This window comes from Lactuca serriola, chromosome 2, assembly GCF_051521515.1.
Source record: "Lactuca serriola cultivar US96UC23 chromosome 2, Lser_US96UC23_V15, whole genome shotgun sequence".
NCBI classification, from domain to species: Eukaryota; Viridiplantae; Streptophyta; class Magnoliopsida; order Asterales; family Asteraceae; genus Lactuca; species Lactuca serriola.
In genome coordinates this window covers 218,625,022-218,642,193 of record NC_136409.1, presented here as the reverse complement: position 1 = coordinate 218,642,193, position 17,172 = coordinate 218,625,022, and the positions used below count along the sequence as shown (strand labels likewise).

Sequence of the window (17,172 nt, the reverse complement as noted above, 5' to 3'; positions counted from 1 at the left end):
TTTGTATTTGATACCTTCAATGATCATAATCCAAGAATTGTAAGGCAAATTCACCATGATCACAAAAACTTGAAGAATTCTAGAGAGAGAAAGTGATTTTGAATGGTTTTTCTAGAGAGAGAAAGTAATACAAACAAGTATTCTAGAGAGAGAAAGTCGAATTATGGATCAAATCAAGGAAAAATTCGACTTCTAGAACACACACCACTCTCTAATCACGAAGATCCATGATCAAAAATTGAATCACTAAATCAAAATCGCCATCAAGGATCAATTCTTGATGAAATCAAGAACACCCGCTCTGATACCAATTGTAGTTGTGTTGATTATGATGGCATGTGCGGAATTAGGAAAGATTTAGTAATTCATCATACAAATTCAAGAACACAAGGAGTAAATAATTCTTTGTAAGCTCTTATTAGATCTAGAAAGATTATACAAATGGGTCTTGTATACAAATTCTCTCTCTAGTCTAACACTCCAAAATAGACTCTTACATTCTTACATAATGGGAGTCACTCCCTTCCTATTTATAGGAAAAGACTCAACCCTTTTACACATACAAAGAGGAAAGCCTAAACACATTACATCCAAGCATGACTTTGCACCCTAACAAAATTGGAGCTTTGAGAAGTGATTGGTGAAGAGATTTGGAAGATTTAGAGGATTGGAGCAAGGGGCTTTGCAGAGATTGGGATTATTCTTCAGTTGGAGCTTTCTTTTGAGGTAATAATTCGTCGCTTGAGCTTTTGTTCACCTAGATCTATCATTATTGGAAGTTTTGGGAGCATATATGGTGTTATGTTGGGTTTGGAGGATGGATCTAAGGTTGCTACCTCAGATCTGGGATTGAGATGATTCATAAGTGTATAAAGTCCCTTTCCTTGAGTTGTTGGTGAAGCCTTCTTGTCCCAAACCCTAGCCTTGAGTGTTTATGGCTTATATCTCTTTGGATTCACGTAAAGTTTGCCACTTTACGTGATGGATGGCTTGTAGAAGAGTAGATCTATGGATTGGAGCCCTTGCATGACTTGGAAGGCCACTGTATGGGTTAAGAACTAGAGGTACTCGGCGAGTTGTATGAACATGACCATGGACTCGACGAGTTTGAAGAACAATTCGGCGAGTCTGTTGAAGATTGCATTGGACTCGGCGAGTCTGTTCTTGGACTCGACGAGTCTGGTCGTGGGACCCTAACTTTTCTGGTTAAGTCGTGAATCGGTGAGTCGAGGGAAAACTCGGTGTGTTGAACAGGATAGGACTCGAGGACTCTTGGACTCGGCGAGTCTCGGGGTGACTTGGCAAGTAGAGTCGAGGCATGGGAGTTTTCAGAGCATAGGAACTCGACGAGTCATCGGGTTGACTCAGCGAGTTGAGTCGTGATATGGGGTTTCTCAGAGTATAGGGACTCAACGAGTCAGTGGGATGGCTTAGCGAGTAGAGTCATTTAGGAAGGTTGACTTTGACTAGGGGTGTAAGTGAGCCGAGCTACTCGGGATCGACTCGTTAAAAGCTCGACTCGAGATCGAATTAAACGAGCCCGAGCCGAGCTCGAGCCCAAATATGAGGCTCGTTTATTAAACAAGCTCGAGCCGAGCTTCAGCTAGTGGGCTCGCGAGCCTAAATGAGCCTAAACGAGCCTATATATATATATATATATATATATATATATATATATATATGTGTGTGTGTGTGTGTGTATATATATATATATATATATATATATATATATATATATATATATATATATATAGGCTCGTTTAAGCTCGTTTAGGCTCGCGAGCTCACTAAATTGTTCACGAGCCGAGCTCGAGCTTCATTTTAAAGCTCGAATCAAGCTCGAGCTCGAGCTCGAGCTTCTTCAAATTAAACGAGCCGAGCTCAAGCTTGGTTAGGCTCGGGCTCGGCTCGGCTCGTTTACACCCCTAACTTTGACTGAGGACTTTGACTTTGACCAAGGGTTGACCAGTTTGACTTCCAGGGGTATTTTGGTAATTATTGGTATTTATTGGTTTGGTTATTTGGTAATGATCAGTGGTGGAGTTCGTGCTGGTGGTCGGATCAGCGTGGTCTTAATCCTTCACGTCGGCGGTTGTAGGTGAGTTATCCTCACTATATCGAAGGGGTCTAAGGCACCAAGGCCGGCCCCCTTTACCGGATGGAAAGTCGAATAGTTGTTGATTACTTTATTGTAGAGTTATGTTACGATATGAGCATGAGATATACGTGTAACCGGAAGGTCTTATGTGCTATGGATAAGTAATTATATGATATGTGATCCGTATGAGTAGGGATGCGATATGAGTATGAGTTATATGTGCCACCGGGAGGTCTTAGTTACCATGAGAAGTATTAGCTAAGTTGATAGATGTTATGTGATTCGTATGAGTAGGATTGCGATATGAGTATGAGATATATGTATGACAGGGAGGTCTTATGAGTTACGAAGAGTATGTGATATAGGTTGTCTTATGATATGTGATATGTATATGTCATGTATGAACTGTATGTTATGGACCGGATGGTCAATAGAGTATGGACCAGAAGGTCATTATGGGTAAGACCGGAAAGCCTACTAGGTTTGGGATGAAAGTCCCCTGAGACATTCGGATCGGAAGATCCCATAGAGTTATGGCCTGGAAAGGCGTATGTGTTGCATGTGGTATTTTGGGGGTAATTCACTAAGCTTTCGAGCTTACAGTTTCAGTGTAATGTTTCAGGTAATTCAAGAGATCATGGCAAGGCAAAGGCGTGATCGTACCGCTCCTCAAAATTTATGTTGATATTCTGGGATACTCTGATAATAATGAAAACCTTTTTGTAATGATTTTATGAATATGGGTTGATTTTAAAAAGTTTTAATTTATTGTAAATTTCACGGTGTTACATAAAATCAATTTATTTTATTTTTTTTAATATCTGCAGCAGCATGCAGCTGTTAAAAAATAAACACGTTTCTTATTACAGTCTGCAGCCGTTTGGTCCACCTTTTCTGCTGCAAAGGGTTGCAGAGGTGGTCCGACAGACTTCATAAATTCTGGCTTCAAAAAACAAACAATACCTTAGAAATCCAACACGCGTTACCCAGAGTTGAACACCATATTAGACTGATTGCGATACAAGTTTCATGTTCAATAGGATATCTGTAACAAATGGATAATTGATAAACTTACCTTAATACATCAATAGAAGCTTTGAGCTTTTGGGAATTAGATGTTGATAGAATGACACTAAGTCACATATTACTAGGGGTGATGAAATGTTGTTAGATTTTCACCACTATCTATATCAATCTATGACGAGCCTTATGAAAGTGGGAGGTTGAAATATTTATATACCCAAGAGTCATTATAGAATGGTATTGTTAGATAATATATGATCCTAAAGAGGCACACTAACAACAACTTGATGCAAATATATTATTTATAAGAATTTGATCATCGATAAATAAATATAATTCTTGTAATTAATTGGATATTATTTATTTCATGGAAACATTAATTTTAAAAGTTAAGTATCAAACATATCATAATATATCATAAGGTATGATTTATTATGTCATGTACATCTTTTTGGACAAAAATGGGTTTTTGTCTTATATGGATTTATATGTTTTATAAGTTATAAAAATTAGCAGAGTTTTTATATAAAAACTAGATTCTTCTTTTTATAAAATATTCAAGGAGACCATAAAGAAGAAATAAGACTTGCTTTTGATCAATTTTGTCAAAACACCATACTCGTGGAAAACATGGGTCTTAAAGCGCTAAGACCTATGGGATAAAGGCTTAAAGTAAGCACTTAAATGAACCAATTTTCTCCCTTCTTTTACAAGCCAAAAACCATGAAATTTATGGCTTCCCATCTCTATATTATTTTCAGTTTTTGTCTATTAAAGTGTTAAGAACATAAAAATGAAGATGGTACTTGAATACTCTCTTTTTAGGCAAACTACTTTGTTTGTCTTAAGAGCTTAAGAGATTCTTTTATTTTAAGAAGAAGACTAGCATCTTATCAAGTTGATTTATTGTGTTGGGTTAAGGTGCATCATCCTTTTGGTGCTAAGCTTTCGGTTGTGAGCCTCTTGTCTTGTAGTTCTAGGGTTTGGTTGTGAGTCATTAGATGCATCATCCTTTTAGTGCTAAGCTTTCGAAGACCTACACTACAAGAAGATTGAGGTGATTTGTTTGCTAAAACAAATCAAAAGGTATGTAACTCTATACTTGGTAAGTTTGAATTATAATAGGGTTATGCTAGGTTTAGTTGTTCATTGTATGTTGTTATCAATGTGTAAGACATATACCCTTTATAGGATGCATGTACCCTTTTAAATGTTTAAGTGTTTTTCCGCATTGTACATGATTTTGTTTTCTATAAAACCCAACATATTGTTGTTGGATATCTCTAAAGAACTTCTACCTTAAAGTTTCATGTCACACTTCATCAACTTTCAATCTCCCATGAGAATCAAAGTCTTCAAAGGTTGTAACACTTTTCTTTCTATGGTTGTTTTTATCTTTCTAAGTCTTGCAAAATGATCTTTTGGTGAGAATAAAACTAGTTTTATTTTGTTAAAATCTAAAGTCTTCCGTTGCTATATTTATGTTTTTGAAACAATTTTTGAATAAAATCCCAACAATTTCATCCAACCGACATGACACTTGTGCTTCTGCATCAGCTGGGAATACAAAATAAACCCCGAAACCTAAACTCAAGTTGCACCATCATTGAAATCTTGAAAATAAAACCTAAATTTCATCTTGAATCCACTAAACTTTAAGCAATGAACATTGATCATAACCGTCATGTAGCAAGGAACTATGATTAATAACACATTGAAGGCAATAGACTTTAAGAGACCCATTTGTAGTATCAAATGAAACCTGATTTAACAGTGATAAACCAACCATAAAAAATATAACATAAATACATCAAAAAATGTGGCATAAATACCTCAACAAAATCCACAAATATAAAAAGCTTCGATTGGAGCACAAACAAAACAATCTTTCCAAATCAGTTATTGAATCATATATACTCTCGTCGGTGACGTTCTGCCCACATTACATATACTACAAGTAGAAGTGTCGAACCCCACACACAGACTGGGATTGTAAATGAATAGTCGGAGGTGGAAGAGTTTTGATTGGAACACATACACTTTGACTGAAATTACAGATTAACACACACAAATAAATTGTAGAATCGATTTGTTAGAGAAGTGGAAATTATAGATGAACACACTTACATACCTTCTATTGGAGCACACGATGTGAATTTTTGGCTGAGCGATGGTAGCAAAGGAAAAAAGCAAATGTTTCTTATTTAACCGTCTCATCTTAAAAATAATATTGTGTGGATGGAGGCTTTTTGGCGCCGTTGGTGGTAGGGATGTCAAAAACTTATGTGGGACCCTGATTCCGATTCTGGCTGCGGCCTGTCGCCGCCAGTCTCCACCATTCGTCGACGACTCGATTACATCTCAACAACTCCACTTCCGATAGGATTCTCACTTCTGATTCACTTCTGAATTCTGATTGCTATTTGTGTAATGTAGTTATGTAACTATGTTTAGAAATCAATTTAGCTTTCTAATTTCTCACTTTTAAGAATCGGTTTGTGAATTTTGAGTATCAATTTTTTGATTTCTCAATTGTCATTGATTTCTAATTTCTCCGTAAATAATGTTACATATGTAGTTATGACTTATGAACAATGATTTAATAATCAACGACTCCATAACCCGAACAATGATTTTTAATTTTTTTGATTTTTATTTCTCACTGATCACTAATTTCTGCTGTTAAGAACAATGAGCATTGAACTTGCTTTTACTATTAAGAACAATGATTTTTGATTTCTCAGTGTTTACTCTTTTTTGCAAATTTTCTTTACTTACCATTTCATTACCCATTTATTTATCAGATTTTTGGTTAATAATTTGGTTGATTATTTGTTTTTCTGGTAGCCATTTTCAGATTTCATGTCTTCAACATTTAGTAGAACCGAATCACCCAAATGATTCAAATGTCAAACAATGAAGACTTGATGGATATTGGTGATGTATTGAATTAGTAATATATTTTTGGAGGTGTAATTTTTTTGTAACATTGTATTTATTATATCTTATATTTGTAAGTTTGTTCGATTTGTCGTATTTCTAATGTTGGATTTGTTGCTTTTAAAATGTTGGATTTATAAATTTTGAGTTGCTAGAAAACTAAGTTTTTAAAGTTATGAAAAATTGCTCTTTTTAGTTTAAAATATAGCATTCTTTTAGCATAAAACGTTAATTTTAAGCTCATAAAACGGGGGAACGTGGGAGGGATTAGAGGCGATAGAGGTATTCGGGGGTGGGATCAGGGGCTAGGTACCCGGGGGATTCGGGGACGGGGGTGGGGGCAGAATTCGGGGGCGTGGGCGGGGGAGACAATTTATGACCCTATTTGGTCCCGTTTACATCCCTAGTTGGTGGGGAAGGAAGGAGGACAATATGAAAGAAAAATAAAGAAAATATATGTAGGTTATGACGGCAAAAAGGGGAGAAGTCACAAGGTTCGAGACAAACATATTCCGAATTGTTTAGATGCTTGTTGAATAGACGAGATGTTTGCTGAATCGATGAGAAAGGTTGTTTTTTAATAGAATCACATTTAATGCTGAATGGTTAAGAAGTTATATGGTAAGGAAAAGATGTAAAGTAGCGGACATAATCATTGACGGCTGTTTTGTAGGTCATTGGAATTCTTGCCCAGTTGAATCTGGACTATATGAGGATTTGGACAACCTAATGAATGAACTGTCCACGGTAAACTTGGCGAGCGGGTGTGATCAATGGAAAAGTAAGCTTGATGTAGATGGTCGCTATACGGTTGGGGCACTACGGAGGTTAATCGATAAAAAATCTGTTCCAAGTCAGATACTACCACCTATGCTATGGCATAAGGATGCACCGATCAAGATGAACTTCTTTATTTGGAGAGCATTACAAAATAAAATCCCTTCTATGATGGCTCTAAGATCACGGGGTGTAGAGCTCGACTCGACGTGTTGTGGTGCTTGCTTTGCTAGTGACGAATGTGCCAATCCTATCCTAATAACATGCCCGTATGCGAGTGCAATAAGAGACAAATTATTTGACTGGTGTGGCATCAAGCACCAAACATTTCACAATGTCAGGGATCTAATATGTTTTGCTACAAGCTGGGGTCGATGTTCAAAAAAGAAAAAAAAAAAGGCTCACGATGATATGCTACGGGCTTATATGGAGCCTCTGGAAATATAGAAATGACCGGACTTTTAATCTGAAATTTGTCGGTACCTTTTGTGGAGCTGAGCAGATAAAATCATTGGTGTATCTCTGGATCAAATGAAGAGGGAAAGACGGTTTATGTGAATGGAACGTGTGGTCTTCATCTCCTTTCCACTTTTCCTAGTTTTTACTATGTATTTTTCTTTACTTACCACTGCTATATGTATGTCTTTTTTCTTTTTCTGTTCCTGCCCCCTCTACTTTCTTACTAGTTGGGGTTCATTTTTTCTAAAAAAAAAAAATACGAACCATAAAAATGTATATCAAAAAACCCATTAGTCTATTCGTCTTTTATTTTCATTTTTTTTTTGTTTAACTTCAATATATTTCAACAATTAGTAATCCTTTATTCATTTTTGTTCTTTTGCTAAATTAAAGAATCATTAATTGACATTTTTATGCATACGTTATATCGGATACAGTAAGTTGAAATCGGTTATATTTTTAGGATGGATTTGATGTAAATAAGATCCCAATACGTTTCCAAACTAAGTCAACCATTTGACTAAGCCGTAACTATTCAACAATCAACACCCCATAAAGATCTGCAGCCTTCTCCACTTCTAACTGAATCCCCAACATAGGCCTCGTTTCTTTCAACGGATCATCAACCTCTCCGCCCAGCGAACCCATAGCCAAAATCAAATCCAGGTACAGAGACAGAGACTCAGAGAGAGTGAGAAAGATACTTAAGGATATGTATAGAAAGGAAGCGGTGGAGGGAGGGAGGTAAACGTTACACCTTGGGGAAGTAAGAGTTTATGCCTGGAGCCTGGAGGTGTAAGGAAGTGATTGATCTAAGTTCGGATCGGAAATCAAGTCACTAATGGTGGCCAGAACAAGCCTAATTAGCCGTCGGACTGCGCAGAAGTTCCGGCAAGCAGCGATCTCGGCCGCTGGTTCAGTCAAGATCAAGTTGTTACTGTTTTGTTGCTTTCTCTTTACATTAACCTTGCTCGCAAGCCGCACGCCGTCGTTTTTGGGATGGGGACAACAGAGTGTTCCCCTTCTTGATCGGACTTCCAGGTTAATTAGTTACCTTAACAGTTTGATTTTTTTCTCTTTTTGGCAAAAAGGTATCTCTATATACAATATCGTACTTCAAATTTTGCATCCAAGATACGTCACATAGGAGAGAATTGACACACTAACACTGTCAATTGATCCAAAAGAAGCAAGCATTACAGACGCCCCTTACATATGAACATTACAATCAAACAAAACAACCTAAAGTTACAATTTGAATCTTCCAGTAACGCATTCAATTGAACTATCATTTGCGAGGGCCCACGAGAACATGGCTTAACTTATACTTTATATGAATAATAAATGAATATCGACTCGTGATCTTCATTGATTGATATAGTATAAATCATAGTTATGTTAAATTTGTTTTTTTTTTATTCCTATTATCTGTGTTTGGTCTTCTCTTTCTGGTGAGTTGAATTGCCAATTACTCCACTTTTACCATACGCAATGAACTTTGGCAGTTTTTGCAATAGAGATTCACGTATCATGAAACTTGTCGATAACAGTAATTTATCTTTACTTGGAAATTGTCTAGGTCAAGTTATTGATGCAAAAATAAGAATCCGATTTAGGAGTTCATGCAATTTTAACTAAGGTCCAGAGAACAATAAATTATCACCCAAGTTTTGGAAGCTCAACAACATCAAGTATGATGAGATAAAAAAACGAGGATGCACAGTAATGACTCTTATACTTCTTAAAAGAGTTAAAAAAAGAAGAAGAAAACGATGAGGCCTGTTCATTTATTCTAACGTTTGTTTGCTCTGGTTAGGTCTTGGATTTTAAGAAATTAGTTTTGGATGTACACAGTGGTAGAATTTTGCACAATGAAGTTCTTATTTGAGGGTAAAAAAGATATTTAGATTAGGTGTATTCCTATAAAGTAAATACATATCATTCTGTTAGAACATGTGTAGTTTTTGAACAATTATGATTATACGAGTGGGTTCTTTAGATGGAATAATATGATCTTTAATCATTTAAAATGAGAGACTTGTATTATATACCTTAGGAATTAGGAAGACATGCATTTTGGAAAATTATCACTCTTGAATATGGTCCATATCTCAAATTTAGTAATTTATTTAAAGTTTTAAAATTTTAAACTTGTTTTTTTACAGTAAAGGGTACACATTGCTGATAAATACATGGAAAAGATATGATCTTCTGAAGCAATCAATTTCTCATTATACATCGTGTCCTCGACTGGACTCAATCCACATAGTATGGAGTGAGCCTGATCCTCCTTCAGATGCTCTTGTGAAATATCTGAATCAAGCAGTAAAGTCAAATGCTGGAAATAATCATTATATCGAGTTGGCTTTTGACATAAACAAAGAAGATAGCCTCAACAACAGATTTAAAGAAATAAAAAATCCAAGAACAGATGCTGTTTTTTCTATCGATGATGACATTATATTTTCTTGCAAATCAGTAGAGTTTGCTTTCAGTGTTTGGCAAAGTGCACCAGATACTATGGTGGGATTTGTACCTCGCATCCATTTGATTAATCGATCGGTATGTTTTTTTCTTCTTAAAAACGTTGAAGAATTTTAATTTGTTAAAAGAGAATGAAATATATTTATTTTTCTTTATGCAGAAAGAGAATGAAAATTCTTACATTTATGGCGGATGGTGGCCTGTATGGTGGACTGGCACATACAGTATGATACTCTCTAAGGCGTCATTTTTCCACATGAAGTACCTTCGTTTGTACACTAATGAAATGCCTACATCCATCATGGAATATGTAAAGAGAAATAGGTACACACCCTTTCAAATTACTTGTAATTTTACTACTCATTTTTCTTTTACAATTTATTAAAAAATTTCAATGAATCTAAACAGGAATTGTGAAGACATCGCAATGTCATTCCTGGTTGCCAATGCAACCGGCGCCCCTCCCATATGGGCAAAAGGTAATTTCATGGAAAAATACTGTGTCACATGTCCTGGACCAGACAAGCTTTCTAGGGCTATTTTGCACAGACGAGATGAGAGATCAAAAGCAAGTCCATATCCGTCCCACCTTTATAAGTGGGACAAAAGAGTTGCAATTTTTGTCCTGTTGACGTCAGTCTCAGTCTAATGCATGTCAAACGCAGTATAGACTGTCATGTCATGTCATGTCATGTTTTACTGACTTTAATTATATGTTTGGTGTACAACAATTGTAGGCAAGATATATGAAATTGGATCGACGGGAATCAGTAGTCTAGGGGGTCATAGCGACAAAAGGACGGAGTGTGTGAATAGATTTGTATCCGAGTTTGGCAAGATGCCATTGGTACCAACTACTGTGAAGGCTGTTGATAGCCGTGGTACTTGGTTCTGGTGATGCCATTGATTCTCTTTTTTCTAGCTTCACACTTAGTTTGTTAAATTACCACTACATTAGCTACGTATCTCTTGTAATTCTTAACCGATTTTTAACGTTATTAGCATCCAACAAACAAGTCAAACCACGTAAACCATATTTTGTTTATTGTATCAATGCAACTCCCTATTTTGTTTCTAAATTGAAATATTTTTCACTGTCTGAGTCCAATGCATGTCAAATGCAGTACAAGACAAGTTACTGTTTGTCATTATTATGGTTTCGGTTTGTTCGGCTTCTTTTGTTGTTATTGTGGTTTGCCGGTTTATGTAGGTTTGTTGGATAGAAAAGAATCGCATTTAATATTTAGGCCACGAGTCCATGACCATGCCTCAACTAACATGGGATTTGAACTTATCTATTGGGGACTTGTGTGGAGAAATGGGTCTTGATACTATCCAATTCCCATACTCTAATTGTTTTGTATATCTTTGGTGTGTTTTTTTGACTTGCTCATGTGCAAATTGCTGTTGTTGCCATAAACATGCCTCATTTAAAGTTCCATTTCTTAGGGGGTTTGTTTTTTTGTATTTTATTTAAATACTTATTTCAAAAGGGTATTATTTAAAAGTAAAAGGGTGATAAGATCAAGCCAAGTTGTAGGCTGTCTTCATTCTTTTCACACCAGGACGAAGTAATGTTGGAAGAAAATTGGGTAAAGCATCAGACGTGTTGAAAATCTGTCTACTAAAAGCAAAACAAACTGGTTTGGGACATTGGTAGTAACATCTATCGACATTTTTAAATTTGCTTTTCTTTAATGCTAATGATAATTAACAAAGTTACTAGAAAATATCGGACATACTGATAAAAGTTTTTTTTATCTTATTAAGAAGCATTAAAGGATGTGATGATCAATCAAATATATTCATTGTAGGACCAGAAACTTTATTTTTCAATAGAAAAATGGAATCAATTTGCTAAGTAAATAAAACACTAGTTGCTCTCATTTTACTCGTCGCTATTAAGGCAACTTTTTTTATTTTATTTTATTTTATTTTTGGCAACTAAAATGTTTTGGTTAGCCATGTTGCTTCTTGCCTGCCCATGGATTCCAAAGTCGGTTTGAAAGATTTCTGAATTCTACTATAATAAATGAATGTTTTTTTTCTCACATATCATATTCTTATTCAATTTACAAATGTCATTTTGTGGTTACTTTGAATTAATTTTTTTTTTTGATATATCATTTTATGAGTTTTTCCATTTTATTAAACTCAACATAATATTTTAATATAATAATTGTAATAAATGTAATAATAAATGAATATCAATTTCATTAATGAATTTGTTTTTGAACCGGCAAAATTGAACTTACCTTTTAATTTTAAAAATCCCAAATTAAAGCTTTCTTTTGTTTATTATTTAAATTTAAAAGATAGAAATCAATTCAATTATAATAATTAATTATTTTTATTATTTTCTTATTAATTTAAAGTTTTCAAATATTTTGATATTTATATTTAATTTTTTTTTAAATTAACTCGTGTATCACATGTGTCTCACAGCTAGTCTTTGAATATATTTTTGTTTTCAACTTCCTGAAATAGTTCATCCCTTACTAAAAACTACGATATTATATGGTGAGCTTGTGGTGACAAGTATACTTTTAGCTGCATTACTGTTTATAAAATGACATATTTTCACTGTATGTTAGTAAACTAAGCTCTTTCATTTTAACTTTGATTGCCTAAAACTTCGAAAAACATTAATAAAAATGATTAGATCAATTCTTAAATCTTAAAAAGTCAATAAATAAGAACGTTAGTTATCACATTGTCTCCCTTTGGTTGGTATAAAATGGCAACTAATTAGCTTTTTATTGAATGGACCTTTGACTCTTTGTATATCCAGCTCATTTCCATAGTATAGTTTACTGCTTCCGTGTGCGAAACCGATTGAGTCTTATTCAATGTTACATAAACAATTACTAAAACTACAAACAAATTAAGATTCATAAACGTACGAAATATATAATATTATGACCCTTTTTCATAATATAAATAGTTAATTTATCAATAAATAAATTAGAATTTTTTATATATATTAAAATTTGAATGGAACACATGATGACATGAATAAGTTTTGTATACAAACAACTTTGCCTTTGACCTTATCCTCCAATCAAAGTCCTACTGTAACTTTGACTTCCGTTTCTTTTTTTTCTTTTTTTTTCAAAATTCCGCCAACCTAATCCTGTCTGTGACACACCACAACCGAGTCACCACCGAGTCAACCCGCGTCTACCTACCGACCTCGGCCTTCATGGCTCCAGTAATCTCCCAAAAACGTCTTTGCTCCGTCCAAGCTCGGAAAATACGTCGGTTCCAAGAAGATCTGAGCCAATGAATCACTAGAATCCACCGTAACGAAAGCCAGACTACCTTTCGCCTCCACGCTTCCCATCGCCACCACCAACAACTGTTTATAGGAGTAATAAAATTTCTTCACCGCCGCTTCGATCGCTTGTAACCCTTGTAGCAGATGAATCTTCACCGGGTTGTGCTTTTTCCGGTAGAGTTTCATCGCCGCCTCTTGAATCCTTGGTCCGCCCATAGGATCCACTTCTACGTCCAGAATGTACGGAACCTTATGTCTTAGATCCTTGGAACGTTTGGTGATCTCTATCAGCGATTTTGATCGGAAGCAAAACGATTCAGACTCGGTGGTTGTTTTGACGTCGAGCTGGTTCTTCAACCGGAGAAAATCGTCGGGATCCATTAGTAGATGAAGATCTTCAACCTCTGTTAATAGTTTCCATACCTGTTCCAGAATGTAACTATCGCTCGAAGCATTTTCGAAATCGTTTGAATCGATTTCTGATTCGATTCGATTCAAGAGCTGCTGAGCAACGTAGATCCACGATTCCAGGATCTGATGCGTCGTAAATACCGTTCGGTTCTCATAGTTGTTGACGTTAGCTTGATCCGGTGGCGTTTTGCTCAGAGCATGAAGCTCCGATGGCTTGCAAACGGTGTCGTAGTTTAGGCTTGGCTTGCCGTTGAGATTCGGCTCCCCTAACCCCAACGTGTATGGACACCGTCTCATCTGGCATTCAATCGAATACAGAATCTTCTGTGCTACGTCTTCCGATTTCTTCCACGTGTCAAGCCGAGGTAACAGGCTTTCCTCGCTTATCTGGCTGACTAAAACCGTCGCATCTTCGCCGTCGTTAAGCTTCCACACCTCCGCCGAGCTTCCCTCACGCGTCAATACGCCTCCGCTTCCGCTGATATTAACAATCGGAGCCGTTTCGATCTTATCATCCTCGCAAAACAAGGAAATAACCTCGATCTGACTCGTCGCCAAAGACTCCAGTCTTCTTCTCCACTCCCGTTGATTAACGTAAGGTCTTGGATCAGACAACACAATCGACACAAACCGAAACGTGAACTCTAAAGCTTGCAACGCCGGTTTCAACACGGCCTCATTTTTCCACCCTGGAAACTCCACCGTGTTCCATAGCTCCTTTATTTGAGGAAGCCGTAGGTAATGCTCGTATGCAAAACAGTCAGTATCAGACGCCGGCGACAAATCCGGAACCCGGACTGGCGGTGGTGGAACCAACGCAGTAAGTTTGTTAGACGACGTACGCCGTGGTGATCTGCTTGGCATACTATCTGATGATACCATCTTTGCTTTACAATCCAAATCAACCATCTTCTCCAAATTGGAATACGAAATCACAGGTAACTTATATATATTTTTATTTTGTTTGAAGGAAATGAAAAATATTGTTTGTAATGAAGTTAAAGTTGGATAACGTATTTATAAGGGGAGGGGGGGGTCTCGTTGGAGATATGATATGGGTCATGAGAAGGTACAATTAAACGCGTGTAGAAGCGAGGAACATGGAATTTGAAAGTCGCCATAGTTTGGAAAATATTATTATTTAAAGAAATCAAAATAAATGCCTCACTGTTAATTCTTTAGCATCAAATACATTTTCATTATTATCATATAAGAAAAACTAATTTAATGTTCAAAAAAATTATTATGTTATTATTTTTTAATACTTTTGATTATTAAAATTATTATATTTTACGATTTTGATTAACTTGGTGATTTACGACTAGATAACCCAAGAAAAATGATTGGATAACTTATAAGAATATAAAATAGTTTAAATTATAAAGCTTTTGTGAACAATTATAATTTTAAAAGTTATTGGTATTATACTTTTTGAAAAAAAAAAACAAATTTCTACAACTTTATATATAGTTTTTTGAAATTAATAATTACCTGTTATCCATTTAGTTTCACACATTCTATGTTCTATGCAACCTATTTCTTGGATTATTTGGTCGTAGAACATTAATTAAAGAAAAATAAAATGTATAATGATTTTAATATACATAAAAGTAAATAAATAATTTTATTCAACATTATAGGATAATATGTTTTTTATTATTGCCCTAAAATAAATTTATATCTTAAATCTTTCAACGATGAAAGAAATAGTTTTGTTATCATTCAATTTTATTAAAATATATAAACTATGTTAATTGTAACAATATTCTATTCTATCAAAATTATTAATGTAAAATGAAATATTGATAGATATGTTTTAATAATTTTAAATATTGGACTCACTACTTTTAAATTTTTTGGGATTTTGCAATTAATTTTTTATGTAAATCAGTTTCAATATTTAGCAATTTATATATAAAATCAGGTTGATGTTGTGATGTAAATTGGATTGTATAACATTAGAGTTGGCATGATACTATTTATCAATATCAAAACTAAGAGTTTATATATTATGAATAAAACAAATAGCGACCGCAAAAAATATTAACATATAGCTTTTGGTTCGAATCGTCCTTATGTGAAACAAGAACATGTTAGAATTTATTCCATAAGAATTACATATATACTCTAAAAGAATTTGAGGATTAAAAAAAAAACGAGGCATTTAGGAAATGAAGATGGAGTTGAAACAGGTGGATGCATGGAGGAAGAAAACGAATACTTATCCATAAATGGATAATATTACCTATCCTTGTTTGGAATGGGTCGGGTCACGTTTTTCTTCCTTGGATCTAAGAAGCTTCCCAACTCGGAACATTCGTCATGGTTCATGCGTGGATAAAACGTTTTTTTTTTGGCCAACCATTTTATTTTCAGTTATCCCTATTTCCTACATTTTATTATTCATTGGGCTGACTTTTATATAGGACCGGTCCAAGTCGATATAAAATTATGGACAAAATAAAAAAAAATGAAGCACTCAACATTAAAGTGATTTTTTTTTGTAAAGGGAACTTCCCTAAGAAGGGTTTCTGGACCAGCTTTCGCGCACCGACTAATCCCCTGCTGCAAACATAAAGTTTTGTCTCGTGCCTTGGAGTCACTACAGGCGAACCTCCATGGTCACAAGGGCCGAGTGATGCCAGGATTTGAACATGGGTCAATAGGTTATCCACCATATCTTCTACATGTCTTACCAGATTACCACAACTCAAGTGGTTAACATTAAAATAATTTAGTAAAGGAGGATGACATCTCCCAAAATTTGTATTAATTATTACAATAATAGGTTGAAAACTCTATGGAAAAGAAAAAGGACATGAGTGGGTCCCACATGCCAAACAACCTAAGAACTACAAAAAAAGTGAATAAAATTTTATCAATATTATCCAACATATCATTCTATTTGCATAATGTGGCAAAATCGTAATTCATTTATTACGAATCGTTTTTTTTTTGCTACCGTTGAAAAAATCAGAAGAATCAGAAATTTCCTTTAGCTCAAGGTTATCTTCGATCGATGGTGGTGAGATTGTGAGAAGCCTAATGTGATGATTATTCCACAAGAATCGGACGTCCCCTAGTCTTCTTTAATCGCACATCCCTTAGTCTTCTGACTCTTCTTTGTTGATTTTGTTTTGGATTCAATTTTCCTCCTTAGCCGATATACACGATATATCAACTTACTTTTTCTGTACTAACATAATAAGATATATAAAAATAGGGCCTTAAAAATTTGGAGCCTTTTTAGACCATCACCCATGATGCCCTATCCATCGGCACAACCGTGTTTATATGTCTAATATCTATTTGAGAATAAATTACAATTAATATATATTGCTCATGTTGTGTTATTTTTTTAATATTAGGGTTCTTTAGAATGAAGATCAAAGAGATGGAGAAGATTTGGAAAGATGCTCATTTGTAAGAATTGAAAATTTGAGATGCTAGGTTAAATGGCTCAAGCATAAGAACACTTTACAACCCTTGGATCTAAGCATGTCGTGTTGATGTTGATGTTGTATGTCTATATTATTCAAAACAAATTGTGTTAACATTAATCGTACAAGATTTTTGGTGCATGTCGAAGAGGAAATTATCGGTTTTTACTCATGTTTTGATAAAGTTCCTTCAACTTCAAACACACAATTAGTTATTGATTTAGTGTCTGCTTAACTCTTTTAGTCTTTATCATGATTTCTCG

At 35.1% G+C, this 17,172-nt stretch overlaps 2 protein-coding genes across 2 annotated transcripts; one reads left to right on the top strand and one right to left on the bottom strand.

Moving 5' to 3' along the window:
* The first annotated feature begins 7,810 nt into the window (after positions 1 to 7,810).
* EPC1 (Nucleotide-diphospho-sugar transferases superfamily protein) lies at positions 7,811 to 10,875 on the top strand. The gene is made up of 5 exons (XM_079026939.1): positions 7,811 to 8,338; positions 9,463 to 9,859; positions 9,942 to 10,105; positions 10,190 to 10,260; positions 10,519 to 10,875. Exons 1-5 carry the CDS (start codon positions 8,139 to 8,141, stop codon positions 10,677 to 10,679), a joined length of 993 nt encoding a protein of 330 aa, XP_078883065.1. The 5' UTR covers positions 7,811 to 8,138; the 3' UTR covers positions 10,680 to 10,875.
* Positions 10,876 to 12,729: 1,854 nt separating this feature from the next.
* LOC145088567 (nematode resistance protein-like HSPRO2) lies at positions 12,730 to 14,466 on the bottom strand. Its single transcript, XM_079026938.1, has one exon. The coding sequence runs from the start codon at positions 14,376 to 14,378 to the stop codon at positions 12,966 to 12,968; it is 1,413 nt and encodes a 470-aa protein (XP_078883064.1). The 5' UTR covers positions 14,379 to 14,466; the 3' UTR covers positions 12,730 to 12,965.
* Positions 14,467 to 17,172: the final 2,706 nt, after the last annotated feature.

Excerpts from the sequence above, each read along its gene's own strand:
- EPC1 (XM_079026939.1), top strand. The coding sequence starts at position 8,139 with ATGGTGGCCAGAACAAGCCTAATTAGCCGTCGGACTGCGCAGAAGTTC. Across the intron at positions 8,339-9,462 it reads CTTCTTGATCGGACTTCCAG|TAAAGGGTACACATTGCTGA; the intron begins GTTAATTAGTTA and ends GTTTTTTTACAG. Across the intron at positions 10,261-10,518 it reads CCCTCCCATATGGGCAAAAG|GCAAGATATATGAAATTGGA; the intron begins GTAATTTCATGG and ends CAACAATTGTAG.
- LOC145088567 (XM_079026938.1), bottom strand. The coding sequence starts at position 14,378 with ATGGTTGATTTGGATTGTAAAGCAAAGATGGTATCATCAGATAGTATG.